This window comes from Gossypium hirsutum, chromosome D12 (assembly GCF_007990345.1).
Source record: "Gossypium hirsutum isolate 1008001.06 chromosome D12, Gossypium_hirsutum_v2.1, whole genome shotgun sequence".
In the NCBI taxonomy this organism is placed as follows: domain Eukaryota; kingdom Viridiplantae; phylum Streptophyta; class Magnoliopsida; order Malvales; family Malvaceae; genus Gossypium; species Gossypium hirsutum.
In genome coordinates this window covers 48,824,615-48,850,208 of record NC_053448.1, presented here as the reverse complement: position 1 = coordinate 48,850,208, position 25,594 = coordinate 48,824,615, and the positions used below count along the sequence as shown (strand labels likewise).

At 29.4% G+C, this 25,594-nt stretch overlaps 1 protein-coding gene across 1 annotated transcript; it reads left to right on the top strand.

Moving 5' to 3' along the window:
- The first annotated feature begins 18,491 nt into the window (after positions 1-18,491).
- On the top strand, positions 18,492-19,611 carry LOC107946292 (probable calcium-binding protein CML25). Its single transcript, XM_016880550.2, has one exon. It carries the CDS (start codon positions 18,848-18,850, stop codon positions 19,433-19,435), a length of 588 nt encoding a protein of 195 aa, XP_016736039.2. The 5' UTR covers positions 18,492-18,847; the 3' UTR covers positions 19,436-19,611.
- The last annotated feature ends 5,983 nt before the right edge of the window (positions 19,612-25,594 follow it).

Genomic DNA, 25,594 nt, shown 5'->3' with positions numbered 1-25,594 from the left:
TAGAATGTGGATTTAAATCTGGTTACAGTGACAGAGTGAGGAGAGAGAAAGCAAGAGTGATTAGCCACGGATAATCTAATCTAATCACTTTAACTAATTGATTAATTATTGATCATTTAATGGCGCTGTAGAAATTACAGATTAGTGGGGAAAAGAAAAATGGAAAACTGGCTTTGGTTTGGTTTACCGGTCAACTAAGTCAGTGATGTAAGTAAAAAATTAACACTTAATCCAAATCTAAAAGGTCTAATTTTAAATTTCATCATTCTATTTCTTGAAAACTAAAATTTTAGTCCTTCTATCTTAATTTATTAGAACTGATAATTTACAAAAACAAAAGGGTTAATCCAACTGCTAGTGAACATTTGAACTACTACTATATTTTGTTAATGCTTTACATATACATTATTAAACTACTAATTTTTAAGTTGGTGATTTAATAATAAAATGTAATGGTGTTACACAATTAGATTAATTTTTCCTTTTTTCTTCGTCTTGAAATTAAAGTAAAGAAATTAATTTCTTTAATTTTTTATAAAATGAAATTGATATTAGAACAATATTAAGACTTCACTGACTTAATAAAGACGTTTTAGTTAGGATAAGCGAAGTGCAATTCTCGTAGGGTTGCTAAAAGGGCCAAGGCCCAATGGTAGACCCGTTGCCTGCATAGGTAGCCCTGGTTTTGGATAAAAATTTCATCAATTTTGATTAATGAGATTCACATACATATTCAACAATAATTAAGACGGATACATATTACTATACAATATTTCATTTTTAATATTATTAGAATAAATCCTCACTTGAAAAGGTAAATTAAAATTTTGATACGAAATCTTTAATTTTGTTAAAAGAAATTTTGTAAATTTAGAACATTGTGTTAGTATCAAATTATTTGTCTATGCCAATCATCAATGCGGGTGAAGAGTGTTATAGGATTGATGCAACTCATTTCGACATCTTGCTTCTCGAATGCGTTCAACTTTCTTCTTGTTTATATTATTTTTATAATTATCTTATATCATGCACTTTTAAATAAATTCATTTATTAACATATAAAGAATCATTATAAATTACTATAACATTCCTTTAAGAATATGTTTTGTTACCTGTAGAATATTTTACAATTTCCTTGAATATAGTCTTTCCAATTTATTATCTATTATCAATCCTTCTTTTTAGTCTATTACTCTTAGAAATTTTTACCATTTAAAACATGCTAGCTTGTGTGAGGCACTAAGTGCCGATATAACCAACCAACTCTCTTAGGAGCAAAGTGCAACCCGTACGAATATAATAATGCAGCATTGCTAATTGTATCCTATGCCATCCACCTATCTAGGGCTTTAACAGAAGTTATAACAATATATCCAAATCTATATTAATGTTGAACTATTTCTTTTTGTATAAAAAATTAAACACAATTTGATAGTTGGTAAAATTTTGCTATTAGTCCCTGTATTTTGTGAAAGTTATGGATTTAGTCCATGTACTTTAATTTGATCAATTTAGTTCATGTAACTCTTGAATTTTGAAATTTTAGTCTGAACCCAAACAACGGCAGTTAAATTCGTTAGTTAAATTCGATTACTAGTCTTGTAATATTTGTACAGTTGTAGATTTAGCCCATATTCTCCAATTGAATCATTATAAGTCCGCATACTTTTTGAATTTTGAAACTTCAATATTGACACAAATAATAGGCATTAATTCATCAGCATGCTTTTTAGTGAGTAATATGTGGAAATAATAAGTTGACATGAGATTACACATATGATAACATGTTTGACACATCAGATATGGGAAATAACAAAACTTAATAAATTTAATAGTTATCATTTGGTTATGAATGAAATTCTAAAATTTGAAAAGTATAGGAACAAAAAATGACCAAATTAAAGTACAAGGATTAAATGATAAATCTACAACTTTTATAAAATACATGGGCTAATAGTAAAATTTAACCTTCATAGTATAAATAACACAATTTTATAGTATAATTCACATAATTATGTTTCTGGCTAAAAAAGAAATTACCTCATTCTATAGTATTTATAACTATTTTAAGTGTTTTTATGAGTTAATCATAGGTCAATCAAGTACCAACTCATTTATGAAATTATTAAAATATTGTCACACCTCAAAATTGGGCCTAGAAGTTTTGAGGGTAAAATGGAGATTTTAACTTTAGTGAGTTCGGGAATTTCATTAGCATGATATTTGAAAATATTTTTGTCTATGGAATTTTGGAAATTAAAACAATTTTTGAAAATAATATTCAAAAGACTTTTAATTTTGAAATAAGGATTGATTTGTAAAAGGGTCTAATTTATGAGTTTTTAAAATAAAATAAAACCAAATTTTAATTTTCACCTAATTTTCCCCTTCATCTTTATAAAACTCACGATAGTCTCTTCTCCATATTTTTGTTTTGCTATCCATTGCATTCCAAAGTTCCTCTCATTCAATTTTGATTCCTAAACTTGATTCCTTAGATTTCTATCATTTCTCAAGCCATAAATCTTCATAGTATTTCAAGAAAAACATTCAAGAACACCATAGATTTCTCCATTGTTGAATTTTTGGATTTTTCAGATTTTTGATCAAACGTTCGATTTTTTTGTCAACTACGGTGACGATTCGATTCCTTATTAGTTTTTTATATTATTTGATCCTTTAAATTGAATTTTTAGCCGTTAAATCACATGTTTTAAATTAAAGCCGAAAATTGGGTCGTGGATTTCAGGATTTTGGGTAAAAACATGGTTTTAAAGTGTTTTTCAATTATTTTTGACATGATTAGAAGATTTTCTAAACTTACTTTAAAGTTTCGTTGAAGATTTCCAACTTTTTAATGAATTTTCTTGAAAATTGTCATAAACATGTCGAAAGTTTCGATACCATGAATTGAGTAGTTTTGAGTAGTTTAAAGGTTGAGAATCAGTCGTTGGTGAACAATTAGATGAAAGAAATCAATTTTAGGCAAAAAGATTAAGTATAGACTGAAATAATTGAAATTCAAGTTTGCGATGTCGAAGGTTTCAATTACATGAGAATTAGCTTAGGCATGTGTTTTGATTGTTTGAAGTGAGTCTTTGGTTGATTGTTGATTGTGTTGTTGTGTGATTTACCTTGTTGAAGTTTCGAAATCGTTAGGACCTTCAACGAGTAAAGATAAAGGTAAGGAAAAAGCTAGTTTAAGCTTTCAGCAATTAGGCGAAAGCGTGATCAGTGAGTGTTTGGAATTGCTACTTGTAGACATGATTCATAGTGTTAATTGGGAGCTTAGGAATAGCCTAAACCCCTATCTTAAGTTTCGGTGTAAGCTTTCTATTTCTCTTGCTTTATTTTCGCAATTATGTGAATAATTGTGGATTGATTATTATGATACGATATTGTGATATGAGACATGTGTGATGACTATTGTGAATTGTGTTGTGTTGTGAGCATGATATGCATGCCAAATGACAGTGATAATGATATGCTAATAATGCAAATATATAGCGAAAGCGAGCGAAATTTCAATAAGTATATATGTGTTGAATTGTGGAATGTGGTATTATTATGACATGTAATATGTGAGAATACTTGTATGTGATATATGATGTACTGATTTTAATGCACACATATGTGGTCGAATATGTGATGGCTCAATGAGCATTATTGTGGCACTTAAAGTGCAATTAAATGTGAATCTGATGAACATGCATTGTGTAAAAGTTGTGATGTAAATTGATGAATATGAACAGAGATAATGTGCATTAAATCAATAATAAAAAATGTGTAATTGTGGATATTTTAGTCTTGTGATCTCTTGAAATCATTGGATATAGTTAGCATGCCATAAGATTGTGAATACTCACCTATATGTATTGTGTTTTGGGGCATTGAGGCATTGGGACAGGTTGAAGAGATAACGGAATGTGAGATAAGCTCCATTTGTTTAAGCTCACCCTCTCTCTCTATGTGTAGGTGGTATTAATATTATTTTTTGAACTATAGGGATAAGGCAATATGGTTAGACTTTGATTGATTATTATTGTGGTCCTCATGATATTTTATGGGTTTAGTTTTCTAGCTCTTTTGATGGATGTCATAATTGTAACACTCCTAACTCGTATCCCTCGCCGGAATTGGATTCGGAGCATTACCGGAGTTTACAGATTAAACAGATAGAAATTTCAACATTTCATATAACATAACATTCATGCCAGAAACCAATCAAACTCATACGTACTATCCCGGAATACATTAAAAATTTTCAAATCTGTAGGAGTCACACGACCATGTGGCCAGGCCGTGTGACTCACACGATCAATAGACATGCCCGTGTCTCAGGCCGTGTGGATATTCGAATTAGGGACACACCGCTGTGTCCCAACTTATGTCCGTACCCGTGTAACTCTCTAACTTGGTCACACAGCCAAGTCACATGCCCGTGTACTAGGCTGTGTGAACATACTGTCTTGCATTCTTAAAAGATATAGGGGGCACATGTGTAACACCCCTTACCCGTATCCAACACCGGAATAGGGTACGAGGCATTACCAAAACACATACACTTGTAAACGTATTTAACCGAGTTATAAAATTTCATCAAAATTAAAACTTTCAAAATAATTAACATGTTTCTATAACTTTTCACAATATATCCTCAAAATATTATAATCATAATAATTAGGGCCTGCGAGACCCGATACATACTCATGCAATTTAATGCTTCACTTCCATTTCATTCAATTCGCAATTTCTCATGCTCATAATTTAAATCATATCACTAGCAATTTCCATTTAATTCACGTGCAATTCAATGACATCAAATTCAAAACTAATACGTATTTACCATTTAACTCAATGTTTATTGATTATACCATTCAATAACACATTTATGAAATTCTCAATTTAGCAATGAAAATATCACTTTAGTTTGAATAACAACATCGTCCTGATATAAATACACTACCACTTATCCATTTACTTTAATTCTTTTGGGCCCATTTGTCACTTACCATCCTTAATCAAATTAGGGAACGGTCACGGAAAATTGAGTACTTCACTTTCACTTTGCCATAGTATAACTATGGCCTTACGTATGATCACTTATCACTTGTCCCTGATCAGATAAGTGTAGCCACCTATCACTTTGTTTCTTGATCAGATAAGTGTAGCCACTTATCACTTTGTTTCTTGATCAGATAAGTGTAGCTAAAGCTATCACTTATCACTTTGTCACTTGATCAGATAAGTATAGCCGAAGCTATTACTTATCACTTTCCACTTGTCACTTGATCAGATAAGTGTAGCTAAAGCTACCACTTATCACTTTGTCACTTGATCAGATAAGTATAGCCGAAGCTATTACTTATCACTTTCCACTTGTCACTTGATCAGAAGTACTCAAATCCGGCGTTCCGCTCAATTTGATCATTTATTCATATATCAGGCTTACCAACATGTGTTAATTCATAAACCATTCATGGTATTATTTCATGCCAAATCATATACTGAATATACCATACACACATACTATGAAACTTTATTTTCACACATGAGCTTAAACCATGACCAATAATGCACAAAAATAAGCATCATTCATATTTCATCGTTTATGAGTTATAATCAAACATATGACCATTTATACACGAATCATTCATATATTTCCCAATTTTCCTCCTCCTCCTCTCCATTCCACATCCTTAATGTGTATAACACACTTAAACAACATTAACCATAATTTCAATATTCACTAACATGTATATTCAAAGCTGTTTATCCGAGTCAGAGTCACTAAATTATTTTTATCCGGAGCTACAGAGCTCCAAATTAAGATCCGTTAATTTTCCCTGAAACTAGGCTCACATATCTTCATACCATAAAATTTTCATAATTTTTGGTTCAGCCAAATAGTACAGTTTATTCTTTAAAGTTTCCCCTGTTTCGCTGTCTGACAGTTCCGACCACTCTTCACTAAAAATTAATTATCTCATTGTACAGAATTCGGATGATGTTTTAGCTTGTTTCTTCTAAAAATAGACTCATTAAGTATTCTAACCATATAAACTATAACTCATAATCATTTTTGTACAATTTTTAATGATTTTCCAAAGTCAGAACAGGGGAACCCGAATTCATTCTGACCTTGTCTCACAAAATCTATTATATCTCATGATTTACAATTCCATTGCTCACATCATTCCTTTTATAAGAAACTAGACTCAATAAGCTTTAGTTTCATATTTTATTCATCCTATAATTCAATCTCTACAATTTTTGGTGATTTTTCAAAGTTACACTACTGCTGCTGTCCAAAACTGCTTTAGTGCAAAATGTTGATTTCCATTTTGCCCCAAATTTCACAGTTTATACAATTCGGTCCTTTCTCAATTAACCCCTCAATTAATCTAATTTTCTCAATTAGTACTTTACTAGACATTATAAGTTGTTACACAACTATTGAAATTCAGAATTTCCACATATAACTCTATCTTCAAACTCTTTTACTATTAGGTCCCAAACATTCACTTTCTATTCAATTCTTTCAATAAAATCAGCATATGAACAATTTAAAGCTCTAATTTCATGCTAAATCATCATATACTTCCAGCACATATTCATATCAACTTTCAACTTCTTTCATAAAATCAAAAACTAATGGATTTAACAAGTGGGCCTAGTTGTAAAAGTCATAAAAATACAAAAATTTTAAGAAATAGTCAAGAATTGAACTTACTTGTAATAAAAATATGAAGAACCAGCTTGAAGAAGCCCTTCCATGGTGTTTTAGCTGATGAGAATTCAGAAAAATGAAGAGAAATCTAGATAATTCCACTTGGGTCCTAACTTTATTAAGCAAATTTTGCAATTTTCCAATTTTGCCCTTAATTCTCCTTACTTTCTTGCTGATTTCATGCCTCTGCCGTCCAGCCCAAATAGACCTTGGGTCTATTTGCCTTTAAAGCCCTCTTCCTTTTATCATTTAAGCTATTTAATCATTTCCCAAAATTTTGCATTTGTTACAATTTAGTCCTTTTTGTTCAATTAATTATCGGAACTTTAAAATTTCTTAACGAAACTTTAATACTAACTTTTTAACACTCCATGAATATTTATAAAAATATTTATGGCTCAGTTTAAAATCCCCGAGGTCTTGATACCTCATTTCGATTCTAATTATTTTAATATTTATTTCTAGTGCACTATTCACTATTTCAAAAATTTTCCTAACTTCATATTTAACTTATACTTACTAAATTAATAATATTTTCTACCCATTTGTCGAATTTAGTGATCTCGAATCACCGTTCCGACACCTCTGAAAATTCAAGCCATTACATTTTTTTTCGTCGGATTTGTGGTCCCGAAACCACTGTTCCGACTAAGCCTAAAATTGGGCTATTACAACTCTCCCCCCCTTTAGGGATTTTCGTCCCCGAAAATCTTACCAGATGGTAGGTTAATGATTTACTTCCACAGTATATTTCAAATTCACACATGATTTTGGATTTTCATATCTTTTACAGATAATCACATAGATTCATAAGAAAATCAGGATAGCGATATTTCAGCATCTGAAGCTACACAAAGTATCGAAAAATTACAATCCATATAGAATGATATCCATTTTGATAACCTGAGTAGTTTTCAGAACTATCAAATATTTCTCTCTTTTTATATTGTCCTCATTTTCTAATTCATTCACTTTTCCGACCACATTATTATTCTCCCGTACACGAACTTCTGTAACACTACACTCGTAAGCTTATTCAACCAAAATCTCACAAATTTCATTGTAACATTTTACTAATATGGGGGTGAGTGTAGTAAAGCCTCAAATTTATCTTACACATAAATGCGCATAACACATACCATCACATATAGCCAATTCATTACTAAGTTCACATTCTCAAAGCATTTAATAAACATTTGCTTTTAATCACTTTTGTTCTCAACACAAAATTCTAACTCAAATCACTAATTCACAATCAAAATTTCTATATAGCATCATAATCCAAATATCATAACTCATATGCTTGCATAATTATAACATTCATAAAAAAAAAATGTTTTATTCTTTGATCCATACCTTTATGAGTTTCAACTCATAATCAATACATTTTCACTCAAACATTTTAGTATTTATTTCTATACTATTAGAATTAACTCAGTTGAAAAACATATCTGTCTCATCAAGATAATTTTCGTCATAGAACAATACTGATAAGGGGGTGATGGTGAAGTCATAAATCTTTCAACTTGCTCTCATAGATACATATATATATATGATTTTGTATTCATCATCAATGTAATACCATCATAACCACGTAATTCATTCCAAGCAAATTAACACATCTATTTATTACAAATGTTTTCTGTCACTCACAATTTCACACAACGAATTTACTTACTCAAGCTCAACGTTAATATCTAATTAAATTCCAATACTTGGCTTCTATTTTACTTACCGAAATTTGCCAAATTAGAGAACGTCTTACGGAATTGAGTACTTCGTTTTCTCGATGCCATAGTCCAACTATGGTCTTACACGTAATCACAAATCACATACCGATGCCATAGCCCAACTATGGTCTTACACGAAATCACATATCACTTACCGATGCCATAGCCCAGCTATGGTCTTACACGGAATCACATATCACACATATCACTTACCGATGCCATAGCCCAGCTATGGTCTTACACGGAATCACATAATCACATGTTCACATGTTGCCATGGTCAAACCATGGTCTTTTCCGTCAATTCATCACATATCACTGAACGAAAGTACTCATTCCTGCGTTCTACTCAATTTGACTTCCAATTCAATTTTTCATACTATTATAATATTCATGGTTTAGACATAAAACAAAATATCTTATTATCTTTAATTTAACAATTAAACATAAGATTCTATCATATGAACATACTAATTTCACTTATTCAAGCAGATGTACATACACACGTTCCATCTATTTAAGTAAATTTGCTTATCATATTCACTTAATCAAATATGTTGAGCACATAGCATTATATAATCACCAACATACTTGGATGAGCTTGTCACAACATAAACTTTTTTTTAACTTATAGTCATCTCTTTTCATACATGAACACATCCATATCACAAATTTTTATACTTACCTTTCCAAATTCCAACATAACGTGAGCATATTTCATTTATCTCAATATCATTTTTAGCATTATCGAAAATAGCTCGATTGAAAATCATCTCTGTCTTAACAAAGCAATTTCGTTAGAGCCCGGAGATATCACATCATCAAGAGTAATAACGTGGCATGTATAGCTAGGCTCACATATGCTATGTTTGGTCCGAGAACCGACTAAACCGTAGCTCTGATACCACTAAATGTAACACCCCTTACCCGTATCCAACACCGGAATAGGGTACGAGGCATTACCAAAACACATACACTTGTAAACGTATTTAACCGAGTTATAAAATTTCATCAAAATTAAAACTTTCAAAATAATTAACATGTTTCTATAACTTTTCACAATATATCCTCAAAATATTATAATCATAATAATTAGGGCCTGCGAGACCCGATACATACTCATGCAATTTAATGCTTCACTTCCATTTCATTCAATTCGCAATTTCTCATGCTCATAATTTAAATCATATCACTAGCAATTTCCATTTAATTCACGTGCAATTCAATGACATCAAATTCAAAACTAATACGTATTTACCATTTAACTCAATGTTTATTGATTATACCATTCAATAACACATTTATGAAATTCTCAATTTAGCAATGAAAATATCACTTTAGTTTGAATAACAACATCGTCCTGATATAAATACACTACCACTTATCCATTTACTTTAATTCTTTTGGGCCCATTTGTCACTTACCATCCTTAATCAAATTAGGGAACGGTCACGGAAAATTGAGTACTTCACTTTCACTTTGCCATAGTATAACTATGGCCTTACGTATGATCACTTATCACTTGTCCCTGATCAGATAAGTGTAGCCACCTATCACTTTGTTTCTTGATCAGATAAGTGTAGCCACTTATCACTTTGTTTCTTGATCAGATAAGTGTAGCTAAAGCTATCACTTATCACTTTGTCACTTGATCAGATAAGTATAGCCGAAGCTATTACTTATCACTTTCCACTTGTCACTTGATCAGATAAGTGTAGCTAAAGCTACCACTTATCACTTTGTCACTTGATCAGATAAGTATAGCCGAAGCTATTACTTATCACTTTCCACTTGTCACTTGATCAGAAGTACTCAAATCCGGCGTTCCGCTCAATTTGATCATTTATTCATATATCAGGCTTACCAACATGTGTTAATTCATAAACCATTCATGGTATTATTTCATGCCAAATCATATACTGAATATACCATACACACATACTATGAAACTTTATTTTCACACATGAGCTTAAACCATGACCAATAATGCACAAAAATAAGCATCATTCATATTTCATCGTTTATGAGTTATAATCAAACATATGACCATTTATACACGAATCATTCATATATTTCCCAATTTTCCTCCTCCTCCTCTCCATTCCACATCCTTAATGTGTATAACACACTTAAACAACATTAACCATAATTTCAATATTCACTAACATGTATATTCAAAGCTGTTTATCCGAGTCAGAGTCACTAAATTATTTTTATCCGGAGCTACAGAGCTCCAAATTAAGATCCGTTAATTTTCCCTGAAACTAGGCTCACATATCTTCATACCATAAAATTTTCATAATTTTTGGTTCAGCCAAATAGTACAGTTTATTCTTTAAAGTTTCCCCTGTTTCGCTGTCTGACAGTTCCGACCACTCTTCACTAAAAATTAATTATCTCATTGTACAGAATTCGGATGATGTTTTAGCTTGTTTCTTCTAAAAATAGACTCATTAAGGATTCTAACCATATAAACTATAACTCATAATCATTTTTGTACAATTTTTAATGATTTTCCAAAGTCAGAACAGGGGAACCCGAATTCATTCTGACCTTGTCTCACAAAATCTATTATATCTCATGATTTACAATTCCATTGCTCACATCATTCCTTTTATAAGAAACTAGACTCAATAAGCTTTAGTTTCATATTTTATTCATCCTATAATTCAATCTCTACAATTTTTGGTGATTTTTCAAAGTTACACTACTGCTGCTGTCCAAAACTGCTTTAGTGCAAAATGTTGATTTCCATTTTGCCCCAAATTTCACAGTTTATACAATTCGGTCCTTTCTCAATTAACCCCTCAATTAATCTAATTTTCTCAATTAGTACTTTACTAGACATTATAAGTTGTTACACAACTATTGAAATTCAGAATTTCCACATATAACTCTATCTTCAAACTCTTTTACTATTAGGTCCCAAACATTCACTTTCTATTCAATTCTTTCAATAAAATCAGCATATGAACAATTTAAAGCTCTAATTTCATGCTAAATCATCATATACTTCCAGCACATATTCATATCAACTTTCAACTTCTTTCATAAAATCAAAAACTAATGGATTTAACAAGTGGGCCTAGTTGTAAAAGTCATAAAAATACAAAAATTTTAAGAAATAGTCAAGAATTGAACTTACTTGTAATAAAAATATGAAGAACCAGCTTGAAGAAGCCCTTCCATGGTGTTTTAGCTGATGAGAATTCAGAAAAATGAAGAGAAATCTAGATAATTCCACTTGGGTCCTAACTTTATTAAGCAAATTTTGCAATTTTCCAATTTTGCCCTTAATTCTCCTTACTTTCTTGCTGATTTCATGCCTCTGCCGTCCAGCCCAAATAGACCTTGGGTCTATTTGCCTTTAAAGCCCTCTTCCTTTTATCATTTAAGCTATTTAATCATTTCCCAAAATTTTGCATTTGTTACAATTTAGTCCTTTTTGTTCAATTAATTATCGGAACTTTAAAATTTCTTAACGAAACTTTAATACTAACTTTTTAACACTCCATGAATATTTATAAAAATATTTATGGCTCAGTTTAAAATCCCCGAGGTCTTGATACCTCATTTCGATTCTAATTATTTTAATATTTATTTCTAGTGCACTATTCACTATTTCAAAAATTTTCCTAACTTCATATTTAACTTATACTTACTAAATTAATAATATTTTCTACCCATTTGTCGAATTTAGTGATCTCGAATCACCGTTCCGACACCTCTGAAAATTCAAGCCATTACATTTTTTTTTCGTCGGATTTGTGGTCCCGAAACCACTGTTCCGACTAAGCCTAAAATCGGGCTATTACAACATGGCTGTGTCACCTGGCCGTGTGTCACACACGGTTGAGACATACGCCCATGTCTCTACCCGTGTGGACGAAAATAGGTTATTTTACAAGCCATATTTTTCACCCAATTTGGTGTCAACCTACAATCAACATTATGCGTATAAACAAGCCATATTATAGCATCCAAAACAAGCAAAATCAATTCTTAAACATATAGTATTTTCACATACAACCAATATGCCCGTAGGCACCTCAAATGACAATTATAAACATGTTTAATCATGTAATCCATGTAACCAAGAAATCAACCAACTTTTATGTATAATTGCATTAACACACAACATGTAAATCATTTACCAAAACTTAACATTTGGTACCAATTGTATCACTTATTCAATAGCATCAAATACATATACACTTATTATAGCATAGTATCAAATCACACCAAGTTATAAAACATACCTCATATGCATATTCAACTACTATTTTACCTTTCATCATTCAACCACAAATCATTCCACACATCAACATTATAAGGCAAATTATACACATACCAAAATACCAAAACACAAGTCAAATAAGTGGCTTATCTCAACAAAACACATATAGGCCAACATTTATCTAAAATAACCTATACATGCCATTATAACCAAAATCAGAACATCCGAAAGTACCGATATAACTCCGACAAGCTTCCAACCCTATTAAGCTTCCGATAATCTGTGAAATAAAGGATAAATAACTACGTAAGCAACGAATGCTTAGTAAGCTCGTACAAACTTTAAACTTAATATTCCAATTCAATAATAAACTTTATATATTAAATATAAAGCTATACCAATGCCTCAAAATTTATCAATTACATAACCATCAACTCATAAATGAGTAAGTCTACCAACATCATATATATATTCATTTCTAACTAAATAGGATTTTATAAACATTATACACCATTGTTAACCTTTTCATAAAACTACGAATAACTTCCTTTACTTATTTCCCATTCTATTTACTAAACATAAACTTAAATAACAACATCAATTAATTAATATATTTATTCATAACATAGGTAAGTTCAACCATAACATATGTAATTTCTCATATATAAGTAAATTATTCAACTCATCAATTCCTTTTTCATCATATCACATTTCAATTATGAACTTAACATTTCATTTGTATAATACCATACATAAGCATATACATCAATCATAATCTCAAACTTGACATAAGCCTAATCACCATCATTAATACACAAGTTAGTGCATTTATGTATATAACTCATTTTCATGTTTCAAATCACTATCTCATTGTCAATTCTCATACAATATCATCCAATATCAATCATAGTATCTTTTTATTTAATTACCCCTATGAACACGACTCAGACTCGGACGGATACACAGATCCAACCAACATACCAGTTTGGCACCCAGTGCCTCATCAGATAAATTCAAAGTAATAATTGTGTCCAGCGCTATATAAATTTGACACTCAGTGTCTCATCTGTTAAACCGAAGTAAATTGGCACCCAGTGCCTTATCGACTCGAAGTCGAAGAAACTCCTGAGCTCTTCATATCTTATGGCATGCCATCTATATCTGACTCAACCCGATACAGTTAATAGGGTTTAATTTCACCTCCAAATACAATCAATATCCAATTATCATATTTGCACATATATATATTCCTTTCAATTCAAATAATCAACACATTCATAATTTATATACCAATTCAATCCATTTCAATTAACTATCAAATGTCAACCTTTTTAATTCATACATATTACCACATTATTTCAACATCATTGCGTACCATACTCAAATTGCACATGCTAACATCTTTTATTTGATTAGCAATGTCCCAATTCACACAATTGCCATATAAATAGCTATTCACATATCAAACCACAATTATTTATACATTGGCATTAGTCATTCAATAATTAACAAATCTTTCCAATTTATTAAACAATTTACCTTATCGATATTTTCTGTACGAAGAACGACTTACGGATAAGAGTGCATCATCAATAGAAGCTCATACAGCTGGTCCACCAGAATACGCCAACAAAAGCTCATAAGAGCTGAACAGAAGCTCGTAAGAGCTAATCCACCCAATCACTCCAAACAGAAAGTAAAACACGAGAGTTTGCAACAAATATTGAACCCCGGTTTAATTGGTTAATATGTCGATATCTCCCTCTAATACCATCATACACCAAGTTACAAATGTACTCAAATTCTACGTTCCACTCAAACCGAAATCTAATTCAATATTATAATTCCAATACTAATTCATTTCCAACAATAGAATAAATAAATAATACCATTCATCAGTTTATACAAAATATTAAATTTTAACCGTACGAACTTACCTGGCTAAATTGTAGAAATACCAAAATTCAGGGGTATTTTGATAATTTTATATTTTCCTTGATTTTCTACCCGATCTTGATCTAAATTAATAATTTCATTAAATTTATTAATTTAGACGATAAAACAATTCATTTTATGTAATTTGGTCATTTTTAAAATTTTTACAAAATTCCCAAGTTTTACTTTTATTCAATTTAGTCTCTAATCCTAAATCATGAAAATTAACTATTTTTAATGTAAACTCATGGTAGCCGAATATTTATGGCATTCAATACAGCCCATTTTTGCAATAATTTCATAACAAACCCTTGTATTTTTACTATTTAAACAATTTAGTCCCTAATTTGGAAATTCATCAAAAATCACTTAATAAAATACTTTTAAATAACAATTAATATCTAAAATTTATCATTTAATAACTAAAATCATATATATTAATCAATGCCAACTTCCAAAAATTTTAATAAAATAAAAAACTAAGGTAAGGTTTAGTTGAACCTAATTGTAACAAACTCAAAAACATAAAAATTACAAGAAACGGGAAAGGATTTACCTCACATGAAACAAAATATGAACAACCAGCTTAAAACTTTCTCTCCTATGGCAGTTTAGACCGAAACAAGAAGAAATGTCTAGAAAATTTTCAATTTCCAATTTGTTTCATTTTAATTTCAATTAAATTATAATTTTGCCATTGAATGGCTTTATTTTATTATTTTCCTTCCTTATGCCGCCTCACCCTTTTAATTTTGGTATATTTGCTTCTTAAGTCCTTCATCTTTTTATTAATCAAGCCATTTAATCTCTTAAATATTATAATTAGCAAGTTTTGCACCTTTTTTAATTTAGTCTTTTTTAATTAATTAACTATCGAAACGTTAAAATTTTTCAACAAAAATTAATACTACCGTAATGACACTCCGTAAATATTTATAAAAATATTTATGGCTTAGGGTTTAAGGTTTAGAGTTTAGGATTTAAGACTCGTTTTATAGAAACAAGGTCTTGATACCTCACTTTCTAAAACCACTTAACCTAATAAATCATTATAAAATACAAATTACTAATTCAAAAACTTTTTTAAAACCATATTTGACTCATAAATATTAAATAATAATATTTACGAACTTACTTACCGGATTTGGTGGCCTCAAACCACTATTTTTGACACCACTGAAAATTGGGTTGTTACAATAATTATTTCATTGGTATTATTTTGGTTTGAATATTTACTATGTTGAAGTGCCATAAACTATATGTATGGCCAATAAACGTTGAATAATGTAGTATAACTGTTGCATGATATTGCCATGATGTTTTGGATATTTTGTAGCTTAATTATTCCTAGGAACTATAGGCTTGGACCTTAGTATGTTGATTCTTGCTCGGACATGTTTTTTTTTATGTTTTGAACTGTTATTTTGGTCGTTTTGACATTGGTTTAAAGAAGTAAATGATGCACATTCATTAGATATTTGTTGGGATAAATTAAATGCTTAGATTTTTTTGTATTTTTGTTATTTGGATTCAGGTTATAAAAATGATACCTCTATGATATTTTGATATGCAGGAAGTCAGTATGATAATTTGGTATCAATACCTTACCACGAGTATCAATATTCGAGATAAAATAATCGATACTTTAATTAAGGTACCGACAAATTCTGGGGTTTGATTTTTAGATGCGAAACATAATATTATTTTGGTATCAATTTTCCAATAGTATCGATACTATATAAGAGAAATATCGATACCTTTGTTTCAGTATCGGAACCTGCGTAACTTGTTTTAGAATTTTGCTAAGTGGCTCTAATGCATGTTTAATTGATATTAGAAGTTTGTTTGAAGTATGTTTAGCATGTTTTAATGATGATTAATATATGTTTGACTTATAAATTTGTAAGAGCGCTAATAAAGAGGACGATTGCCTATTAATGTGACATTTTATAATGTGTGTGATGCGTGATGGTGGTGTGACATCCTGATATTCGTGCTCAGCGACTATAATTACCTCGTAATTTCCTATGTCATGTTTGACAATATAAGATGTAATTAAATAACTACATATTTTTAAATTCTAAAAATATTCTCTAAATAAGTAACAAAACCTAAAATCAAATAATCATATATAATACATTAGTCCAAGAAAGCACTTGGTATTACAGCAACTAATAAAATTAACAAGAAAAAAACATTTTATGTAATTTTATCTTAATTACTTTAGTATTTTATATTTGTTGGGTTATCACTTATCTCTCATATATATATATACATATATTCTGTAGCAATATGAAGTTGCATATTAAGAAACAATCGAATGTGACACGATTTATATATAGCCATTTGACACTGTAATAACTTGTCGTGTATATTTATATTCCAATTCTAAAGATTCAATATTAAATAATTTTTTAATTATTTTATAATACATATTTGGTAAAAGTTAAAAATTCTAAACATGTAATTTAAGTAATTTACACTTGCATAAGAAAATAAGTTGAGACAATTGATTAAGAAAATTTTACCATAAATAATTATTTTTAGAATACATGATAAAAAATAAATCTTTAATGATTGACTAATAATTTATCATATAAAAATGTTAAACTAATAAAATAACATAAATATTTAATTTTTAACAATAATACTTTTAAAAGAATTATATAAGTTAAAATTAATTACTATTATTCATATTTATAACTTCACTTTTCATTTTAGGTATCATAATTATCTAGCAAACTATATGTTTACAAATTATAATTTATGTTTGCATAAGGAAAAAGATAGGACAAAATGACGGAATCGAAAACATGTAATAATTTTTTACAGAATTAAACTTAATTTTAAGAAAGAATTTATTATGGTACTTGCTATTATTGACCCGCTTTCCGATTACTCAATTGGTTCCTGACTCATATTTTATGTGGCTCACATTTTAAGTTTGCACGTCAGGTGTTCGCATACTTTATGAGATTGCATGATGTGGGTTCACACCGCCATATAGGCGAACCCACATCTAAAAAACACGCGTTAACCTTAGAGTAGGATATGTGTTGACATGCATAGAGATTTACCTGTAATGTCACATCCTTGAATAATAACCATATTATATAAATACACAAATTAACTATTTTAAAGGAAAAACACATTCATTAAAAAAAAACTGATCATAAACAATTCTTTTGAGAATACATAATATTAAATAAATATGTAATAAGCATTCTTTGAAATTAAGAAATATAATCATAGATTACATATTAAATCATTAATGCGTAAATTATATTATCTAAAATTTGATTACAATAATTTTCACAAAAAAATTACAAATTAGTACAAATTGAAGGTAGATAGTAGTGTTGATATACAATGGAAAGAAATAGAAAAACTTTTATTACTTTCTTTCGGCTTCATTGATGGAATTGGGATCATTCTCCAGGCAGAAATATGCAACTAGAAAGTAGAAGCTGTAATTCTTTTTAAAAATTAATTTGATTCTTTGTTCACAATGAATTTAGTTCTATTTTAAATATAATTTATTAATTTTATTGAGTTTAATTAATATTTTTGCATGCATAGGGTACAGTATAATTTAATTAATTTAGACTTTATTTGATAAAGTGCTAAAAAAATCCAATCAAGTAAAAATTAACATTTCCAGCAATTTAAGTTTTTAAACACGCAGTGAAATTTATTAGATAAAAAATTTTCCAAAAAAAATGGGGAATGATAAGTAAGAAAAGGACCTATTTATTACTTAATAAAAAATAAATATTTAATTCTAAGTAATAGAACAAACAAAATTTAAAATATTTAAAATATTAAATTGGGTTGATGATGTGTCCAGTCCGATCTCTGAAACAAATCGTTTTTTCCTTCCCACAAATTTTATGAAGCAATCAGGCCCTAAGACCCTCTACCACCAGCACACCCATCTTCCCTTGTTCGAAAAAAGAAACCCAAAATTTTAATTACAAACAATTCATTCCACAATCATAATATTGATGAAATATTCCTACATTTAAGAAAAAGAAGAATAAGAATAAATTAAGATTTCCCTTTCTTCGAATATATAATTTAACCACCCACCCCGCATTTTAATATATCTATAAACCATATTTTTGCATTTTAAATCTGTCAGTGCTTTTCTTCCATCTTTCCTTTTCTGAACGCTGCTTTGCTTCAATCTCAATTGATTCCAAGATATAGCAGTCCAATGGGATTTGGGTCGATTTTCAGTCGCAAAAAGAAGCATCATTCCCCGAATTCAACAGCTTCTCCAGCCGTTCCTCCGAATGGATTGGCGTTCCTTCAATCTCCGATGCCAACCCCATCGCGAAACTTCGCTCAAATCCAACCCCAAGAACTCGAACACATCTTCAAGATGTTCGACGCTAATGGCGACGGCAAGATCTCATCGTCTGAACTCGCTTCCATCATGGGTTCTCTCGGCCAACAACCCTCCGATGAAGAAGTCCAAAAGATGATCAAAGAATTCGATGCAGACGGTGATGGGTTCATAAATTTCGAGGAATTCGTGGAGCTCAACACTAAAGGAGTCGATTCCAAGGAGGTTCTGGAGAATCTGAAGGACGCGTTCTCGGTGTATGATCTAGATGGGAACGGTTCGATTTCAGCCGAAGAACTGCACAAGGTTCTTAAAAGCCTGGGAGACGATTGCTCCATTACTGAATGCAGGAAGATGATAAGCGGAGTCGATAATGATGGGAACGGGATGATTGACTTCGAAGAATTTAAGGTTATGATGTTGGGTGGCCCAATGTATGATTCCATGGATTCTTAGATAGCTTCCCCCCGAAACCCATTCTTCTGGTTTTTCAGTTGTTGGTTTATCTGGATCTCTGCTTCTTCTTCTTCTTCTTCTATTTTATGGAAAATTGTGTATATTTCTTTTAGATTTATATTTTTTAAACAATAGTTTCAAATTTCTATTGAATTGAAGGATTATTATTATTATTATTTGAGGAGAAATTGAACCGATTAGTTTTAGTATTAAAATTGAAAATTAGGTATAATCTGAAAATACATATTGAATTTTATTAAAAAGAAAATTTTGACATCTAAAATTAATAGGTTACGTATTTTGCATTGTAAGTAGGTTACATGAATTAAAATATGATATGAACAGGAGTTCATAAATATTACATGTTTATTTGCCACTTCATAATAATTCTTATGAAACTTAAATTCTAAGCGCAAATTAAAATATCCATATTAAGTATTAGTTAGGGTACAAAAGGTTAATTTTCTCCTTTTCTTTTTTCAATTTAAACAAATTAACTCCCTATTACTTAATCCACTATTATATTCAACATAATTGTATTTGTCATGCATGTAAATTTTCTAATTGATTCGATATTTCTATCATATCGGTCTAAAATACTCTACATATTAATATATATTCAACAATTTATTTTTTTTTGTTTCAAAAATAAATAGTTAGAAGTTTTAATTTTATATCAAATTTGATATGCATGAATGTATTAATGTATTTAACCAATTTAACCAACTTATATAATACAAAATATAAATATATTTGAAATAATTTAAAATAATAAATAATAAGTCAATTGGTTCGGTTATGAAATTTAATAACTAATAACTGATCCATATAACCAAATAAATCAACCATGCAATCGATTTAACCACAAAAAACAATTTAATCGAATTGATTGGTTAAGTTGATTAGACTTATTCTCTCCCTTGATTAAATTGTACTTGAATTTACGGTAAATTATTCAAATGGTCACCCAACTATGCCCATATTCCTGTTTTGATCACTCAACTTTAAAATTTTCAATTTAGGCACTAATGTTTGAATTAGTTCCTGTTTTGGTCACCCGCCGTTAAATAGATAACGGAAAATATTTTTCTAACTGGTATAATAACACATTTAGTCATCAATACTTACATATTTTATCAATTTGATCCTAACTCTAAATAATTCAATAAATTTAACCCTTCACATTTACAAATTCTATCAATTTGATCCTTAAACTTTCTAATCAAAGCTTTCAATTTTTAAAACAGAAGCATTCCACATCTTTTAATTGTTTTATTTATGGTTGAAATTATCCAATTTGATACATAACACTTTGTTTATATTTTTAAGAAGTTAGTGTTAGAAATTAACTAAAACACCATTAAAAATAATAGAAAATACAAAATTTAAAAATACAATATATAATAAAATTATTTAAATAATTTAATATTTTTTAAAAATAATTTTTCACTCCGACTAGCATAATTTTAGTTTTTAATTAATTTAGTAAATGATTTAACACTAAATCGGATTATTACTGATACATATTAATTATTATGGATTTAAAAATTAATTAAAAATAAATAGAACACATAACAATCTCTTAATCAATTTATAGATGCAGAAAACAAAGTTGAAAGCTTTAATTAGGAAGTTTGAAGATCAAATTGATAGAATTTATAAATGTGTAGGGTTAACTTTATTGAATTACTTAGAATTAAGATCAAATTAATAGAATATGTAAATATTGATGACTAAATATGTTATTATACTAGTTAGAAAAATACTTTTCATTATCAATTTAACGGTGAGTGACCAGACCAAGAATGAATTCAAACATTCCTAAATTAAAATTTTTTAAAATTAAATGACCAAAATAAAAATATGAACATAATTAGGTGACCATTTATATAGTTTACCCTGCTTGAAAATTCAAGTTACTCCAACTTTTTTTTCTTCTTAATTTGGTACAATAAATATTATTATAGAAAGGTAAAATTTTATAATAAAAAGTGAGTACAGTTTGTAGAGGAATCAAGTATTTAATTTACACGATCCACACTATCGAAGGAGATTGAGTTGTGAGTGAAATAACTTTGGGTTGTGAGTTGGACATTATTTTGGAGTCAACTGAAGGTCAAGGAGGAAGAGAAGAGAACGATGTTGGTGATGGTGATACCTTAAAGCTGAAGTTGGAAGAAAACTATTACGCCTGGGTTGTAGGAAAATTAATTAATTAATTAATTTTATATCTCATTTTAAACTTCAATTATTTAATTATAAATAACATTTTTTAATTATATCAAGGTAACCGATTTGACATATATAATTAAAACTCAAATAAATTGTAATTAAGTTTCTACTCTTGATCTATTAATTATAACATTATTTAATCATTGAGTCATTCTACTAAAGTACCATGATTGAATTATACCATTACGAAAGCAGCTTAACAAGTGTTTGTCCAAGTGTGTTACCCTCATAGGATATCTTTAATCTCTTTGGGTTAAATTTTTTCACCTAATATAATCATATTTTATCTCATGATAATCATTACATATTCCTTCATGAAAAAGTTAATTACTAACAAATAACAATTAAATCATTTGTCCTAGACAAATGAATCGTGGTCACACTACTTTTTTATCTATCATGTAATGCTAATGAGAGGATATCATTTATCCTTTATTGGGTTATGAATTACATTATTGTAAATGAAATTATGTCATGCAGAAGTCGCATACCCAACATATCAACTTTCGGCTCTTTAGTTATTTGAACTCAAGCTTTCAATATGTAACAACCTAAATTTTTATACCGTTGAAAATTTTGATTTTAGGATTGAGTTCATTAAATTGAGTTAATCAGAAATTAGAATCGAATGACTATGTATTGAGTATAGAAGTATAAAGTCGAATTAATAAATGAAATGAATTTAGATTAACTGTTAATTATAATAAAGAGACTAAATTGTAGAGTGAAAATAATAGGAAATTTTGATTAAAAGAACTTAAAAAGGGCTTAAGGTGTAAATTTCACTAAGGACCTTAGGATAAATATACCATTTAAAATGCCTATTAATTTTGAATAAAATAGCATCGTCATTTCTCACTATCTATTACCATTGAAGTGTGGCTAATTATAAAATTAATATGTTAATTAAGTAAATTAAACTAAACATTTTAGTAAACTATATTTATATATATATATAATAGTTAGTGGGAGGAAAGAGAAAAGTCTATCATCTCTTCTCCCTTGCAAACAAAACAAGAAGAAAGAAAATTTCCTAAAGCCAACCGCCATTGTCGTAGCTTGCTCAAAGGAAATTTAGTAAGTTTTCTTGGTTGAATTTTTATTAAGTAATGATGGATCTGAATAGCCCAATTGTTAGATTTGTGTATTAATAAGTTTCTACTTAGTTTACCAATGTAGAATGTTGATAGAAAAATTTAGATGTTAAAGCTAAAATTGAGATAAGTTAATTTATAAAATTACATAATAAAAATGTAGTAGAAGGTAGTAATTTAAACTTGAATTAAGTTTGAATTGATTGATAAATTATGTATTTTAGGGACTTATTTGTAAGGGATATAAATTTTGAGGTTAGATAATAGATAATGGTAGTAGGAGGATCCCTGTACTATATTTATGAAGTTCATTTTAAATTTGACCGGGTAATCGTGAAATACAAATGTTTCGAACATTAAGAGTTCGAAGGACTAAATTGTAATAAATGCATTCATGTTTAAATTATCGTAAATTATGTTCGAAAGCTGTGATTAATGAGTTTTTGTATTCGAGTTTAATTTTATAGCTAAAGACGACGTAGAAACATTTTGGCATAAAGGAAAAGCTAAAGCCGTTAACGAATAGTTATTTCTGGTTTGTGCTTCTATAATTCAATTTCAATTTGCTTTTGTAGATTGATTAGTCATTATAATCGATATAACTATGCATCGAGATAATGATATCTTTCCCTATAAACTTGAATAATGAATTTGATTGGTGATATTTGAAATATGTGATTAATATTCGAAATTGTGTTTGATATGTATATAAATGTTGAGACGTTGATTTTATGATGACGTGTTACAATGGTGATGTTGATGTTAATACCTCGTTAAACGATGTTAGACGTAGTTTGGGTATAGTTGGCATGCTATAGGGTCATCGATATAGTGATTTACTAGCTATCGTTGTCAGCATTTCGAGATGGCAGAATAAACAGTACAAATAAATATTAAAAGTCATCGTTGTTGAGCAACCTGGGATGGTAAAATACAAATATTCAAAGCTATCGTTGTCGGGTAATCTAGGATGGCAAAATAAATAGTTCCACTTTTCAGATGATTATGGACTTACTCGTTATATAGATCTGAGTATCTATTCTAATGCTTATCGTTAGATAATAGGGGCCAAAATAAATAAGCATTAAAATTGATATTGAAATGTGAAATGAATAAGAAAGTTTGGAAAATGATATGATGAGTTTAAGTAGTAAATATTAATGTATTGGTACTTGTTATATATACTTACTTTAGTTTATTCTTAATGCAATGTATTTGAATTATATTAGCACCATTGAGTATTCAATACTTAGTATACCGATACGCGAGTAGACATAGATTTCAATTGGTCAAGCATCCAACTTAACAACTCAACTCGGAACACGTCTTATTACCTCTTTTGTATGTACATATGTGTTGGTGTTAAAATGACAAGTACCTAAATTGTTTTGGGCATGATATTTAAGTGGTCATTTTGGTATGTTTGATGCTTGGCCAGTAAGGTTTTATAAGACAATTTTTAATCTTTAATTAGTAGATAATTATGCTAGTTTATATAAATTTGATTATGTGAATTAGTTGGTTAAATGATAATATATTGATGGTTATAATTTGATGATGTTTGGTTGTATTTGTATATGTTAAGTTGATGGTCTCACTTTGATGTAAGATTTAGGTATATTTAATGTACCATTTGGTATAGTTTGGTCATTTAAAAATGTGCATTTAGGGTTATTTTACCATTGAGTCTTAAGACAACATAAACATGTATTTTAACTTACATACTTAGTGTCTTGAGACTTGGCAAACTAGTCTTGAGACAATCTTATTTAAACCTCGAGACAAGTAAACTCCAAAGTTAAATTAGTTTTGCCCTGCTCCAAGTCTCGAGACAAGAACCCCTTATCTCGAGACATTCAAACATCGAGGCTAAAAAAATAGAAGTTGGTCTCGAGACCCAGTCTCAAGACATAAGAGACCTTATATTGAGCTAAAATTTTTAATGTCTCGAGACAGTTTATTTTCAAAGTAAAAATACCTAAAGTAAATGGAAGCCTGTCTCAAGACAAGAAAATCCCTGTCTCGAAACACAATACTGAAACTTGATACTTGAGTTTAGATTCAAGTCCTAACACCTAAATTACCTTAGTATCACCCCGCAACTCGATGAACTGAAAGTAAGATTGTGATTGTAAATGGATTGTTATATGAATGATAATTATGCTTTTAATGATATCACAAAAAGAAACAAGTTAGCTTGAGTTACTTCGGCACCATAATGTGACATCACACATTCGAATTCGACAATCGGGTCGGGTGTGGGGTGTTACATAATACATCAAACTATATGAGTCATGCACACATAATTAGTCACTTACTCAGAATTAAGGTAAGTCACACTATGAACATCACAAGTGAATTAATCCATAAATGGATCTAGGATTAATTCGGCTTGGGTTGTGTACAATGTATTATCAATCTAGACAATCACATTTATGTTTCTATTTTCTAGGAGCGAACCACTCCGACACTCAAGACAAAGTATCTCTCCATTTGGACTTAATAGACGACATAATAGTTCTTTAACCGATTTGCTCAACTTCGATTCATCATACTATAGACCTTTTAGATTACCTACTAATACTGGTTGTATTTTTGCATTACGATCTGACCATGTAATTCAACTCAATATTATTTAAATATTAGATAATTAATGAGTCAATATTTACTTTTATTTTATTTTGTATGTAAAAATTGGTGAGGACAAATATAAATAATGTTAATGTGAATAACAAAATTTTATTTAAATAAATCTGTTTAAAAAATTACAATTATAAATGACGAATAAACAACATTTTGAACACTATATCCTAACATATTACACGCACTTTAG

Bases quoted from the DNA above. Each gene is read 5' to 3' on its own strand.
- LOC107946292 (XM_016880550.2), top strand. From the start codon at position 18,848: ATGGGATTTGGGTCGATTTTCAGTCGCAAAAAGAAGCATCATTCCCCG.